The 13,600-nt window shown below is 36.7% G+C and overlaps 2 protein-coding genes across 4 annotated transcripts in view; one reads left to right on the top strand and one right to left on the bottom strand.

The window, feature by feature from the left end:
- Positions 1–3,282, bottom strand: part of wdr37 (WD repeat domain 37) — a 59,556-nt gene extending 56,274 nt beyond the window's left edge. For 2 of the 3 annotated variants that reach the window (XM_016546329.1, XM_016546331.1), the window contains exons 1-3: positions 3,073–3,282; positions 1,902–2,007; positions 525–704 (exon numbers count right to left, since the gene is read on the bottom strand). In XM_016546329.1, the coding sequence (XP_016401815.1) occupies positions 525–662 (138 nt within the window). In that variant the 5' untranslated portion in view covers positions 663–704; positions 1,902–2,007; positions 3,073–3,282. The remainder of the gene's footprint in view (positions 1–524; positions 705–1,901; positions 2,008–3,072) is intronic. The other variant, XM_016546330.1, reaches the window with a different exon arrangement.
- Positions 3,283–4,170: 888 nt separating this feature from the next.
- On the top strand, positions 4,171–7,631 carry LOC107734386 (isopentenyl-diphosphate Delta-isomerase 1-like). The gene is made up of 5 exons (XM_016546332.1): positions 4,171–4,496; positions 5,200–5,372; positions 5,514–5,606; positions 6,551–6,681; positions 6,969–7,631. Exons 1-5 carry the CDS (start codon positions 4,375–4,377, stop codon positions 7,284–7,286), a joined length of 837 nt encoding a protein of 278 aa, XP_016401818.1. The 5' UTR covers positions 4,171–4,374; the 3' UTR covers positions 7,287–7,631.
- Positions 7,632–13,600: the final 5,969 nt, after the last annotated feature.

Here is a 13,600-nt window from a genome sequence, read left to right as displayed (position 1 = left end):
TATTAAGGAAGGGGGAAAAAAAGGTTTTCATTTACTTTTTGATTTTTCCATAACAACACTTTCCATAATCAATCAACTTTGGCTTCCTGGAGACTGAAAATGTCTAAAATACATTATGTCCTGAAACATGTTTTATTTATTTATTTATTTTTAATTCAACTACATTCTAAAACAACAGCAAATTATTCAAACACAACATGACACGTGTTTACCTGGATACTTACATATCGCAGCTGTCATGACTTGGTGGTTAAAAAAAAAAAAATTGACAAAGAATGTCACAGAACTGGCTTTGTGTCATTCTTGACTGTGTTTACCTGGATACTTACATATCGCAGCTGTCATGACTTGGTGGTTAAAAAAAAAAAAAATTGACAAAGAATGTCACAGAACTGGCTTTGTGTCATTCTTGACTGTACACCTGGGCATGACAGCACGCTCACACAATAGTTTCCTCTAGTGTTCACAACCACAAACTTCAAACCGGGAGAAAAGAAATGAAACAAACAGAAAAAACACCGTACCTGTCCCTCCAGCATGTCTCTCTGCATGCCTGGTCTGTCCTGCTCGGTGCTGTTGGTCCTCCTAATGGAGAGACTGTGCGACTTGCGCTTCTGTTTGACTTGACGGGCGGCTGCGCTGTTTCCACTTTCAACAGGCATCACTCCTCAGTGACGTCCCTCTACGCAACTTCCTACCTGAAACTGAGCAATCAAACGGCAGGGTTTGCCCCATCCCACAGCAACGGAGGAATATAATGTGCTCTTTGCTGGACACTTCGTTGTACACCCTATTTCTGTCTGTGATATATAAATAACAAGTTAAACATTGAGGGAGGAAACAGTAGGTAAGCCTTTGTTGATGACATACCGGAGGAACATGTTGTCTTTACTGGCTGTAAGTTGATTTAATGCTAGTTATGTATACATCGTAAAACTGAAGCGTTCAAAGGAAGCTGTTGTAAAACTCGAAGAGACGTTTTGACTGAGCAGGTGATTATGACTCCAAATGTCAAGATGAATCTCATGAAAACGGTCAAAAAATGTCCAGGACATATTTCACCACAAAAAAAGAAAATAAATGAAGTATATTTTAGTAATTTAGCACATTTGTCACTAAAGTAAAGTAATTAATTAAAAACTAAAGTAATTTAGTACTAATTTAGCAGTAATTTATCTATTTTTAATTAAGAACACTGTCCTCATTTTAGGTAACTTATTGTAATTTGAATTAGTTTAATATGAATATGAAAATATGATATTTTCTATAAATAATATTTTAGATTTTATAATAATAATAATATTATATTATAATATTTCATTGTAAAAAGAAAATAATGACTGACTGAACAGAAAGATTTTCATTTAATTTTTCGCATTCCTGTGACAAAATGTATTGCTTAACAGCACTTTCCTCATATTGTTGTAGCCCAAAATTTTATTATTATTTCTTTACAATATTAAGAATAATCTTTTCATTTTGCATTTAAAAAAACAAAACATTCACATTACAATAAAAAATATTTAAGAAGAAATTAGCTTAATTATCATGAAAATGGTCATTAAGATTTATGCGTTATTTTCTTTATGCTAAATATAATTTCAATTTTTTATTTTTTATTTTTTTTTTAGGGTGAAATATAACTTGGACATTCGCGTTTTTAGATAAAGCAATGGGTGTTATTGTAACGTAAAATGAATATATTAAGTGAGTTCATGAAGTGTTAAATTAAAAGTTAAACTCATTATCAAAAAAGCAAGCAGACCTTTATCCACAACAACATACAACAAAAATGTTAATGTCAGCCTGAGCATCTTAACAACTCGTAAAGTAAAAATAATTATATATCAAACATAATGCTAAATAAGGAGCATGCAAAAAAAATTTAAAAATCCAAATACCAGCCATGAAGAGCAGTGAATGATAAAGAAAGCAGACACATCCTCAGATGACCGCTTAAAGTGATGAAGAAGATCTCAACAGGAAGCCCAGGGCCGCACTCCAGCACTGAACACAAAACAACACCATCTATCCTTCACAAACATGACAATGAAGAGAGGAAAAGCTGCAGGCACGGAGTGACGGCATTCTCACAACCTAAAATAACAGAGAGGAGGTGGACGGATGGAGAGCAGGTAAAACAGACAGCTTTGAGCTGATGAGGTTAGTGGGTATGAACAACTCATATGTGGAAAAAAATAACATGCATGAAGTATAAGCACCTGCAGCATCATGCTCTGGACTTTAAATCCAGTTCTGTCGTGCAAACTGTTGTGTTCGATGCAACTCTCCACTGATAGAAATCATTACATAAGTTGCGTCCCAATTGACGCACTTATAGACTATGCCCTGTGTACTCAGCCGTGTAATGTATGACTTTTGTAAGGTTATTTTGTCATTCATAATTGGAGTCTGATAGCCCCTCCTGGTTTTTCGGTTCAAGGCAGGGTATGTGATTTTTCAAAAACACTTTAGAAAACTGGTGCTGTGTGTACATTAATGAGGAAAAAAAATTAACTTAAATGATTTTAGCAAATGGCTGCAATATAACAAAGAGTGAAAAATTTAAGGGGGTCTGAATACTTTCCGTACCCACTATATATATACACACACACACACACACACAGTGCCATGTAAACACCATGGTAATGTCGTGGTATATTGTCCGAAAATGTTTCTTCAGATGTTTTAAAGTGTTTTACAATGTACAACTTCTTGCAGACCACTTATGAAAACATTTGACTGCCTGTGACTGCCACAACATCAAAAACGTCAGGTTTTATTATTATTCTTGTCTCAAACGTATAACAATCCTTGATCGAACACACACACACACACACACACACCTGATCATAAACACAGAGACACACACAGCAGTTTGAGACAAGGTCAGCTGGCCTGCTCGGTTAAAACAGCACTAACCCAGTAAAACACGCTGCTCGTTCTCAGCCACGGGCCCCGTGTGTCAGGTGTGTCTGACAGCAGCTGTGATGAGAAAGTCTAACTCGCCTGATTATCAGCTAATCCTCCATCATGACAAACAGCAGCGCCTCTGCTTTCAGTCATACTCACAGTTATGAGCGCGTCTGTCAGTCGCTGATGGTGGGGTGCTGTGTATTGGAGTCCTCTAGCATGATCCACACAAACACACACTGCTGATTCTCTCAACTAATTCACCGGGATTTTCACACTTTGTGTGAAATGTTTTGTTTTTTTTATAAAACCCGACACTGTCAGCAGAGTGTGAAGCAAGAGGAAATGACAACGGATCTGACGAGCCACCAGCCGGATGTAACACTTCAAAATAAAAGTCTCAACGTTATTCACATAGATATGTATACATATGATGTTCATAATATTTTTTTTCTCCTGTATGTATTAATACTGAAACGCCTAGGTAAATCTCTCCACAAAAACGCATATGCAACTATATTTGTAAACAAATTATAATCATTCAATTATTAATAATTCAGATTACAGAGAAAATTTACATTGCCTTTATGTAATAACATACAACAGACGGAGATTTTTTTTTAAAAGACGAAAGATGAAACAACTATGTGAAAAAAATATGTTGGGTCACATATGGAAGTTATGTGCATTAATACAAATTATTTGTAATATTAAATAGTCAACTAAATGCGAAAACAAATCGATTACATGAGATGTCAGATAAAAATATAATTTCATGTGAAAAACTATTGTTTATTTATTTAAATGATGTTGACGTCAATTAAATTACTGATTACAACTGTATTTTTAAAATATATTTTCAATATTATTGTTGTTGTTTGTTTTAGTGATAATAATAATTATTTTATTTATTTTTTTATTTTTTTAATTGACCTAAAATGTGTTGATATTTCCAGTATAATAATTTAATAATAATAATTAAATTATTATTAATTATTAATATTAATATAAATATTAACTATTATTAACTATTAACAGTATAATTGTTAATAGTTCCGTTACTGTATTGAATAGTACGCAAAATATATATAATTTATTTTTTCTTTTAACGTCTTGCTTGCTTGATTTCCCTCGGCTTTTCCTGTCAACCACACCCGGAAGACAGCCTAGATGAATATTCACCAATCCGAAGACGGCTTCATTCCCAACAACCAATCAAAACCTTTGGCATGAATGTCATTTGTGGGCGGGGAGTCGGAGTGCTCGTCAGATTAACCAGTGTTCAGTCTGGAAGTGTGATCGGCGCGTTATAAAGACAGATCGAGCATTTAGCGCTCTAGCGGCGTGAGTGTGTGAAGCGCTGCTTTATCGCTGGGTCGTAGAGCAGAAGTACAGTGTTGTGTGGCGTGATGGCGTGTCTGTAGAGTGCTGGGCTGTGATTGGTCAGCGCGCTGTGCGCTCATGGCGCGGTTGCTATGGGCGGCGAGCAGATCCGCGGCTGCGCTGCTCTTCAGAGTAAATAAAGCCGCAGCACGAGCTCAAACTCTTCATCTACCTGCTCGACAGCACACACTTCTGTACAGGTGAGTGCAGCAAACATTCGCATAACATTCATACTGTGCACTTCACGAGCTGCTGGTTTTACAGGCCTTAAATAATGCTTCCTTTTAATTTAGCACAATGCTAAACGAATTTTTGTCGATTGTTTTTGTAATAATTATTGTAAATTATTTAGTTATCATTTATTTTATGTTCACGTTCTTTGCTTAATATTATTTAGTTATTATTACGCTTATGCTTTTTGGCTTTTAAGTAAATTAAACTTTTCTAAGTGTAAATGTGTTTCAATTTATTTAATAGGGTTTATATATATATATATATTAGGGGTGTAACGGTACACAAATATTCGGTACGTACCTCTGTTTTAACGTCACGGTTCGGTATGATTTCGGTACAGCAAAAAACTAAACTTTTTTTTTTTTTTAATGGTTTACTGAACAAGTTGCTCAATGGTATACTACCGTAAAATTTATGTCCAATACATGTAATGTCCAATACAGTTTTTCACCGTATATAGTAGGGGAATTTACCGTTAACCATTTAACAGGTTTTTACTGTAGCATTTTTACAGTCTTTTATCGTTAAATTCACTGTCATTTTTTACAGTGTAGGGTTGGTGTAGGGCAATAGAATATACGGTCTGTACAGTAGAAAAACCATTACGCCTATGGAGAGTCCCCACAAGGATAGCTGACCAGACGTGTGTGTGTGTGTGTGTGTGTGCAGTCAGGTCAGACGGCTCAGTTCACCTGTAAGGATGCCGGAGATTAACACGGATCATCTGGATGAGAAGCAGGTGCAGTTGCTTGCAGAGATGTGCATCCTCATCGACGACAGTGACAGAAAGATTGGAGCTGACAGCAAGAAAAACTGCCATCTCAACTCAAATATTGAGAAAGGTAACGTATGCGCATGATATTTTACTGCTGATTTATAAAGTATGTGCACTGGCCCTAAAAAGTTAACAAACTTTTCTACTCTTTATTTATTTAATATATAAAGGCTTAAAATAAATGATTTCCTGGCTTCCTCACCGACAGGATTATTGCATCGAGCATTCAGTGTTTTCCTGTTTAACAGCGAGGAAAAACTGCTCCTTCAGCAGAGATCCAATGCCAAAATCACTTTTCCAGGTGTGTGTGTGTTATTTTAATATTATTTATATACTTTTATACTATTAATTCCTATTTTGCATTATCTATTAGAATTAGCTGTTATATTTTCCGTCTTTAGTATGTGCTTTTGTCAGTATTTCTATCTAAATTAATTTATTTATTTTTTAGTTTTAGTCAGTTTAATGTTATAGTTGTCAAGGCAACTTTTCCAACATTGTTCAGCTTTATTTCAATTACCAAAACAATTTGTATAGTTTTTGTTTTTGTTTAGCATTAACAACACTGGGTGTTCATAAAGTTTTACTCTTGCATTTTGCTAATTTCCTAAATTAAATACTAAATTTGTGTGGGGTTTATTTCCCTCATAAATGTGTAATTTCATAGCAAATAGTAACACAACTGGTGAGGAAGACACTAAGGGCCAGATTTACTAGCAGCTTGCACCAGCGCAACCCCTCTTTTGGCATTAAAAAAAAACTCAGTCAGACACACTGTAAAACGTAGTGATGAAAAAACATGGATACAATTATTTTTGTGTGCATTTGTAGGAGTTTCCACTCCCATCTGTACTTTTATGGGACTGCGGTCTCATGCTGAATTGCCCTGATTAGTAAATCTGGCCCCAAGTACTCACTCTCCATCAAACCGTTGGTTTGCGCTTAGACATAACACAAAACGGCATAATAAGCCTTTGTTTACTACTATTATAAAAGGTTGGCTATATGATTAAAAACACCAATGTTCTATACATTTCTAAATGTATAAATAATAATGATCACAAAAACCAATTTGTCCGAAAGTAATATGCTTTATATGTATCTGGTCTTTATAAATATAGAGTACGGAGAGGTGAGCATAATTTAAAAATGGCTCATCCAATCAGATTTTAGAGCTCAGGTTACCCTTTTAATATGTTATCATGAGCTGAAATAAAGCTTTGGTTGTTTGATATGCTTTTCCAGGCTGTTTTACCAACACTTGCTGCAGTCACCCTCTCCACACTGCCAGTGAACTGGAGGAGCAGGACGCCATCGGGGTCCGCCGCGCCGCACAGAGACGCCTGCAAGCTGAGCTGGGCATTCCCACCGATCAGGTACTGAGACAACATGGCTTCTGCGGGTCTTACAGTCTTGATTCGCCCTTCAACAAATGAAGGCCCAAAAAGGTATTAAAGAGGTCATATGATGCGATTTCAAGTTTTTCGAAGTGTTGCTAATACAACTCCTTGTCTGCTCCCTGGACGTTTATACGCATTGCATTCCCTTCAATTTATTCCTCAGCTTGGTCTTAAAAAGGTTTTAAAAAGTCTTAAATGTACCTTCATGAAACCCTGTATTCAGCAGTATTTACGGCTAAAGCCTAAGCTGCTTGTTGTCCCAGGTGCCTCCGGAAGAGATGACCTACCTGACCCGCATCCACTACAAAGCCCAGTCAGACGGCGTCTGGGGCGAGCACGAGATCGACTACATCCTCTTCATGCAGAGAGACGTGGATCTGAATCCAGACCCCAACGAGATCCAGAGCCACTGCTACGTGTCCAAAGAGGAGCTGAAGGAGATCCTGGAGAAAGCCAAGAGGAAAGAGCTGGAGATCACACCCTGGTTCAGTCTGATCGCAGAAACCTTCCTCTTCAAGTGGTGGGACAACCTCCATAACCTCAAACAGTTCATCGACCACGACGGGATCCACCGCATGTAGGCCACGTCTGGAAAGGACTTTAACGGTTAATAAAAAGACTGGACGGCTTGGCCATGAAGGGCTTGTCTTATTGTTTGTAAATGTTTGGACAAGCAGGGAGTTTTATTTTAGCATTAAAGTTCTGATTAGTAGATTAGAACTTGAATCCACTTTTCAAACTGCTACATGAATCCTGAGCATTCTATTGCTAACAAACACTGTCCATTTGTGTGAAGTGCCTAGTTTCATATGAGAGACTGTGCTTTTGAAGGAATATTTTGTGTAGATAAAACTATCAGGACTCATTGTGAGGTTTACAGTTATGTAAAGTAATTATTAGAGAAGTCAAATAAAATTTGCATTCTTCATAGTCTTATTTATTTCAACCCGTTCATTTCACAATTTTTAGAAAATGAATATGTAAAATTATGATGTATCCATCCATTCATCACTTATATGTTCCTCTCAATAATAACTTTTTAAATTATAGAATATGGTGTGTTTGGGCATTTTTAAATGTTTTTAAAAGAAGATCAAAACATTTGATCAAAAATGCAGCAAAATCAACAATATTGTGACATTTTATTACATTATTACAATTTAAAATAACTGTTTTCTATTTGAATAGAACAGAAAACCATGAACAGGCTTTCCAGAGCAAGGGAAAAGCCCATCTGAAGAGAGATAAAGGTGAGAGCAGAGAGAGAGCGAGTAAATGAGAAATCCAGAAAACATGTTGATACTGAGTCTAGCTGATGCAACCCTGAAAAATATGACGAACCTTTCTTTCAGGAGGACATGTGTTTGTGCTGATGTATTTCAATCTCAGGCCAGCATATTTTAATGTGTTCAGATTTAAAGAAGCTCAGTAAACTAATGGGAATTACAGTTTTTCTGGACATTTCTGTCCTTAAATGGAAAGAAAGACAAATCTGGCCTCATTATCTGTAAAGTTGCAAAGACTAAAGTCTCAAATCCAAAGACATATTCCAAGTAGACTACAATGCCGGCTGTTCTGACTCACAGACTGTAAGTACGTTTTCATATTTAAAGGATTTGTCACTGATGATTCAAACGCGAGTTTTGAGCAGTGTAGAGTAGTGCTTGTTGTTTGTCATTTCTCCGATGTCCAAATGCAGACATGGTTTTATGTTTACGCTGCGCGGCGCGGCGCGATGCAACGCAACGCGTAAAAAGACAGTATAAGTAATTATAATCCGTAATGATTCAAACGCGAGTTTTGAGCAGTGTAGAGTAGCGCTTGTTGTTTGTCATTTCTCCGATGTCCAAATGCAGACATGGTTTTATGTTTACATGGCGCGGCGCGATGCAACGCAACGCGTAAAAAGACGATGAGCTTTGTAAAAATCGACGCGTTTCAGAAAGGCGGGGCATAGAGGAGAAACAATAATGTACAGTATGTGGAAAATAATGTGTTTTTTTAACTTTAAACCGCATAAACACATTTCATTACACCAAATACACAAAATAATGTTCTTTTTAGAAGCATCATATGACCCCTTTAATACACAACTTGTTTCTATCCTTGTGCCTTGGAATATATATGATGATAAAGCAAACCATATGCAGATGATTTCAGCTCAATACAATCAGCTCTCGCACACCTGCTCTCATTAGAAGCTGCCTGTCTGTTTCCGCAGTTAATTGCTTTTCCTGCCATGATGAGCAGATTCAATTCATATCTGGCCCGACCGGTCAATCAGCATGTCCTAATTTGCTATCTTGTTTCTTTCCATCTCTATATTTCATCACAAACAACTCTTTCATCATACCATGGTAATATCAGCACTGCTCTATTTTTGCTGAATAAATTTGTCAAAGATCACTAAGAACTGCTTCAGCTCCCCTGAGAGACAAGAAAAAGGAGAATGAGAGACAAAAAGACAAGCGAAAGAAGCTACTAACACCTGATTTCGATCTCTAGAATGACTGAATATGCTGTTTTGAATTGAATATTTTAAATTTGGCCTATAGAAATGTCCATGCTTTCAGTATTTTACTGAAGTTTACTCATTAAGAAATAAGTTAGTGTTTTCTAAGTGGCGTACACTCACATGTGATGAAGACTGCAGCCATAGGCTAATACTTTCCTATAAAATGTGTTTTAATTATGTTGAAAGATGGAGAAAATCCTGTGTAGTGATGCTAAATTCCCTTCTATTTTGTTGGACAGGTAAGAGTATTGATTATTATCGAGTAGACTGCTCTGTAAAACTCACTAGTATAAATGTAATTGACATAAAACTCAGAGACAATAATGCTGAACCACGTCGATATGCTAGTGCATCGTCTGTGGTAAGTCCCTGAAGAACATGCTAACGCTAACTAAAGAACAAATGCACCTTTCAAAAAAGCTAAGAACAACAACCTCTATTTTGGATTCAAAATCCAGTGAACTGGTTTAGGTTACCTTAACTAAATAGTATAGAAAGTTAGATTAAAATGTCGGAAATACTGCAGGGGTTTGTACCAATTATCAAAGAAAGAAAAAAAAAAGAGAGAATGTGTTGTTTGTCACGCTTCTGTTTTGGTTTCTCTGCTTTCCAGTTTGCCTGTGTTCCCTCGTTTGTTCCTACGGTTTTTCATTTGTTAATTAGTTCCACGCACCTGTTCTGTTTCTCGCTGATTGCATTCTCCCCTGTATTTAAGTCCTCTGTTTCCTTAAGTTCATCGTCTGCTATTATTTGGAGTTTACGTTGTTGAGCATTTGAGACTTTGTTTATGGACTTGTGGATATTCTCCTGGATTTGTGATTTTAAAAGCTCCTTTTTGAACTCTATCCTTCTTCGTGCGCTTGATTACACAGCCAAAATTTTATCAAAAAACTGATTAAAAGCATTGTTTACAGTAAAGAACATCTTAGATGTCACATTTACCCAACGGCTCACGAGTCCTTAAAAGCCACTGATGAATAATTGATATTGACATCATCTTAACTTGTTATTACTAGTCAGTGAGTTCTTCTTTGGCCTTCAGCTCTCTATCCGTTCCTTTGAAGAAGAATAGGAGTGGATGGGAAATGGCACTCAGGGGTGGCCTACTGTGTGTGCTGTACGTCTGTGACATATTTGCTTTGACACTTCCATCAGCGACCTGCCATCAGGTCTGACCTGCCTAGGAAATGTCTCGTAGCATTACTGTGTGCCACACACACTTACTCTCCAGGCTTCAGGCCTCTGCACTGAAGAAAAAGGTCAAGATAGTGTCAAGAGCATGAATGCATTGTGCTACATAGTACTTGGATACAAACAAGCATGCATACACCTACGTGGGGAAGCTTGGATATTGTATTTGTGTAAACATGGCTGTAGACCCACACTAAGGCATGATATCTAACAATGTAGGTCAGCTCCCCCGTACTTTGTTTTGAAGCGATTATAAGATGACTCACTCACACAAACGAAACACAAATGCAGTCCTATTGACGCAAACGGCGGGCATCTCATCCGAGACTCAATAGTGGCACACTTTTAATTCTGATGCAGAGATTTTTTTCCCCCTCTGCAAGGGAAAACCAAACAAGCATGACGCAAAAACCTTGGTTTTCACAAATAGGGCATATCCATGCAAACTCTCTAAACTGTGAGATGGTTTCTGAGAAAAAACATATTTACAGAAGTAGTATTAAAGCCACACATATATTGGGCGCATTACATTTGGAAAACATGGAATCTTACATTCGTGATGCACGAGAACCAAAGAGGTTTGTTTGCACGAGTATGTTTAGCATACGTGATGCATTATATGTATGTGTTGATCATTGTTTAGATGTAATTAAAAGCCTAAATTCTGTTTATCATATAAAGCAATCACATCTCTGTACCGCTAGATTCATATGGATTAGTTTTACAATGCCTTTTTGGATCGTCTAAGTTTTGGTTACCTTGACTTTTAGTGGAGGGACAGATACATTTCATGTTTCATTAAAAATATCTTAATTTGTGTTTCGAAGATATAGTCTTACAGGTTTGGAATGACATGAGGGTGAGTAAATGATGACACCATTTTCATTTTTGAGTGAGCTATCCCTTTAAGTTCCGTTAAAAATCAGATATGACCCTGGACCACAAAGTCACCAGTCATAATGGTCAATTTTTCGAAATTGAGATTTATACATCCTCTGAAAGCTGAATAAATAAGCTTTCCATTGATGTATGGTTTGTTGGGATAGGACAATATTTGGCCGAGATACAACTATTTGAAAATCTGGAATCTGAGAGTGCAAAAAAAAAAAAGTTGTCCAAATGAAGTTCTTAGCAATGCATATTACTAATCAAAAATTAAGTTTTAATGTATTTACAGTAGGAAACTTACAAAATATCTTCATGGAACATGATCTTTAAGTAATATCCTAATGATTTTTGGCATAAAAGAAAAATAAATAATTTTGACCCATACAATGTATTTTTGGCTATTGCTACAAATATACCCCAGCGACTTAAGACTGCTTTTGACTTGATTTCTCCAAGTTCTTACCATTAAGGTGTTCCATTGCCCACCGTTCAGACAATGTTGTATAAGTAAACAAACCGGTAACGTTACGCTACTTACTGTAGGTGTTTGATTTCAACAAACAAGATTACTTGAAATCAAAGTTGTGCTACTTAAAATGAGGGAATGAATTAGTACTACAATATGGTCATAATTTAGCTAAAATTAGGGAATAGATTAATAAAATGTGGCCACAATTCAGTCATCTCACAAAGAATGTGACGATTTTATAATCGTTGCTTTTCGAATGCTGGTCTCATATCAGAGGCTTCAAAAGGCTTTCAGAAAAGCAACAATTGAGTGTTCATCCTTGCAAAGTGTAATTACTGTAAATTCTTTCTTTTTTTGGAATGTAATGGTTGTTGTTGTGTTTTTTTTTATGAGGCAGCCTTGATGACGTACGAGACTGAGAAATGTGACCTCCAGCTTACACAGCCTTCGAAATGAGACGCTGCTTTCATGAGTGAGTCAGTGAATCATTCATCTAACTGATTAGTTCAGAAACACTGATTCATTCAGCAACAAAACACTACTAGCAGTGAGTGTTTCATGGCAATGCAAAACAGACTTTGTTTGGACATATTTGTGTTGGTGGAGCAAAAACAGACAAAGTAACTGGCAAAATGAAAGTTGCACAATATTTTTGTCACGATCTCAGGCAGATGAAGATGATAACAGAAAGTCTATTTTATTTAATTAAGTCCCAACAACAAAGAAGATATGGGTAATCCAACACACGAGACAGAGTGCAATGCACAAACAATACCAGACAACTGAAAGGTGAACAAAGAGGAACTTAAATACGTAAGGGATAATGTACATCCAGCCAGTTGTTATCGCAGAATAAATGCCTCACCCGAAGGGGGCTATTCAGCGATAAAACCAGCTGAATGTACATTATCCCGCTTATTACATGGCTACTTGCCACATATGTAAATAATTAGACACGAAATATTGATTTGAGTTGAAACAAAGCTTCCGTGAACACAGTAGTTGCGAGCAAGCGGCAAGTTCAAACTAGACGAACATTTAAGGGATACGGTGCAGTCACACCTCTTATTACACAACGTTTCATCACATAAATAATTATGGCGATAAAAGATTTAAGACGAAAATTTTAGTTTGTTATCTTATAATCCATTACAGCGTACAGAACAATCTTAGCAAAATGGCAGCAGCTGCGTTTGTATAAAACGAGAGAGCGAGTCCGCGATACCAGGATGACATAATTAAATAATTGTACACAGTTTTGAATCGAGTTTTAATATTTTATTAGCTAAACAAACGCAAAGCGCATCTTATCAAACGAAAAAACTGTTACTGGCAAGAGTATAGCGCCGACTTCAGTTACCCGGATGAGCCTGTGTTATTAGCTTTTACCGGTCGTTATCGAGGGATAACATACCTCGGAATGTCGCGACTGACCAATCAGAATCAAGTATTCCACAGAGCCTTGAGATTAACAGTGATAACGAACTAAAGGGAGTGTACAACACAAGAGTGGCGGGAAAACTGAACAAAGGAAGACAGGAAACTTGTAAAAGTCCATGATAATGAAACTTAACTAAACAGAATGTTACAATTTTATTACATTATATTGTATGTGGAAAGAAATATCGCACTCGCAAATGAACATTGGTAACACTGTGCTTGTAAGAGGATGGGTTTGAGGTAGGGTTACGGTGAACCTCATGAAGTTTTTTTTTTTTTTAGAATGACCGTTATCATACCAAATATGAGTAAAGGCCTCTTCTTGGTCTGAACTCCTGATGCAGCGTTGTTTTTGGGAATGTAAAGTAGTAATGTATTCTGTTTTATTTGGC

This window comes from Sinocyclocheilus rhinocerous, unplaced genomic scaffold (assembly GCF_001515625.1).
Source record: "Sinocyclocheilus rhinocerous isolate Xijiao unplaced genomic scaffold, SAMN03320098_v1.1 scaffold940, whole genome shotgun sequence".
In the NCBI taxonomy this organism is placed as follows: domain Eukaryota; kingdom Metazoa; phylum Chordata; class Actinopteri; order Cypriniformes; family Cyprinidae; genus Sinocyclocheilus; species Sinocyclocheilus rhinocerous.
Note: the sequence above shows the minus strand (reverse complement) of the source record. Positions and strands in the feature narration are given on the sequence as shown.

Excerpts from the sequence above, each read along its gene's own strand:
- LOC107734386 (XM_016546332.1), top strand. The coding sequence starts at position 4,375 with ATGGCGCGGTTGCTATGGGCGGCGAGCAGATCCGCGGCTGCGCTGCTC. Across the intron at positions 5,373-5,513 it reads CAACTCAAATATTGAGAAAG|GATTATTGCATCGAGCATTC; the intron begins GTAACGTATGCG and ends CCTCACCGACAG. Across the intron at positions 5,607-6,550 it reads TGCCAAAATCACTTTTCCAG|GCTGTTTTACCAACACTTGC; the intron begins GTGTGTGTGTGT and ends ATGCTTTTCCAG.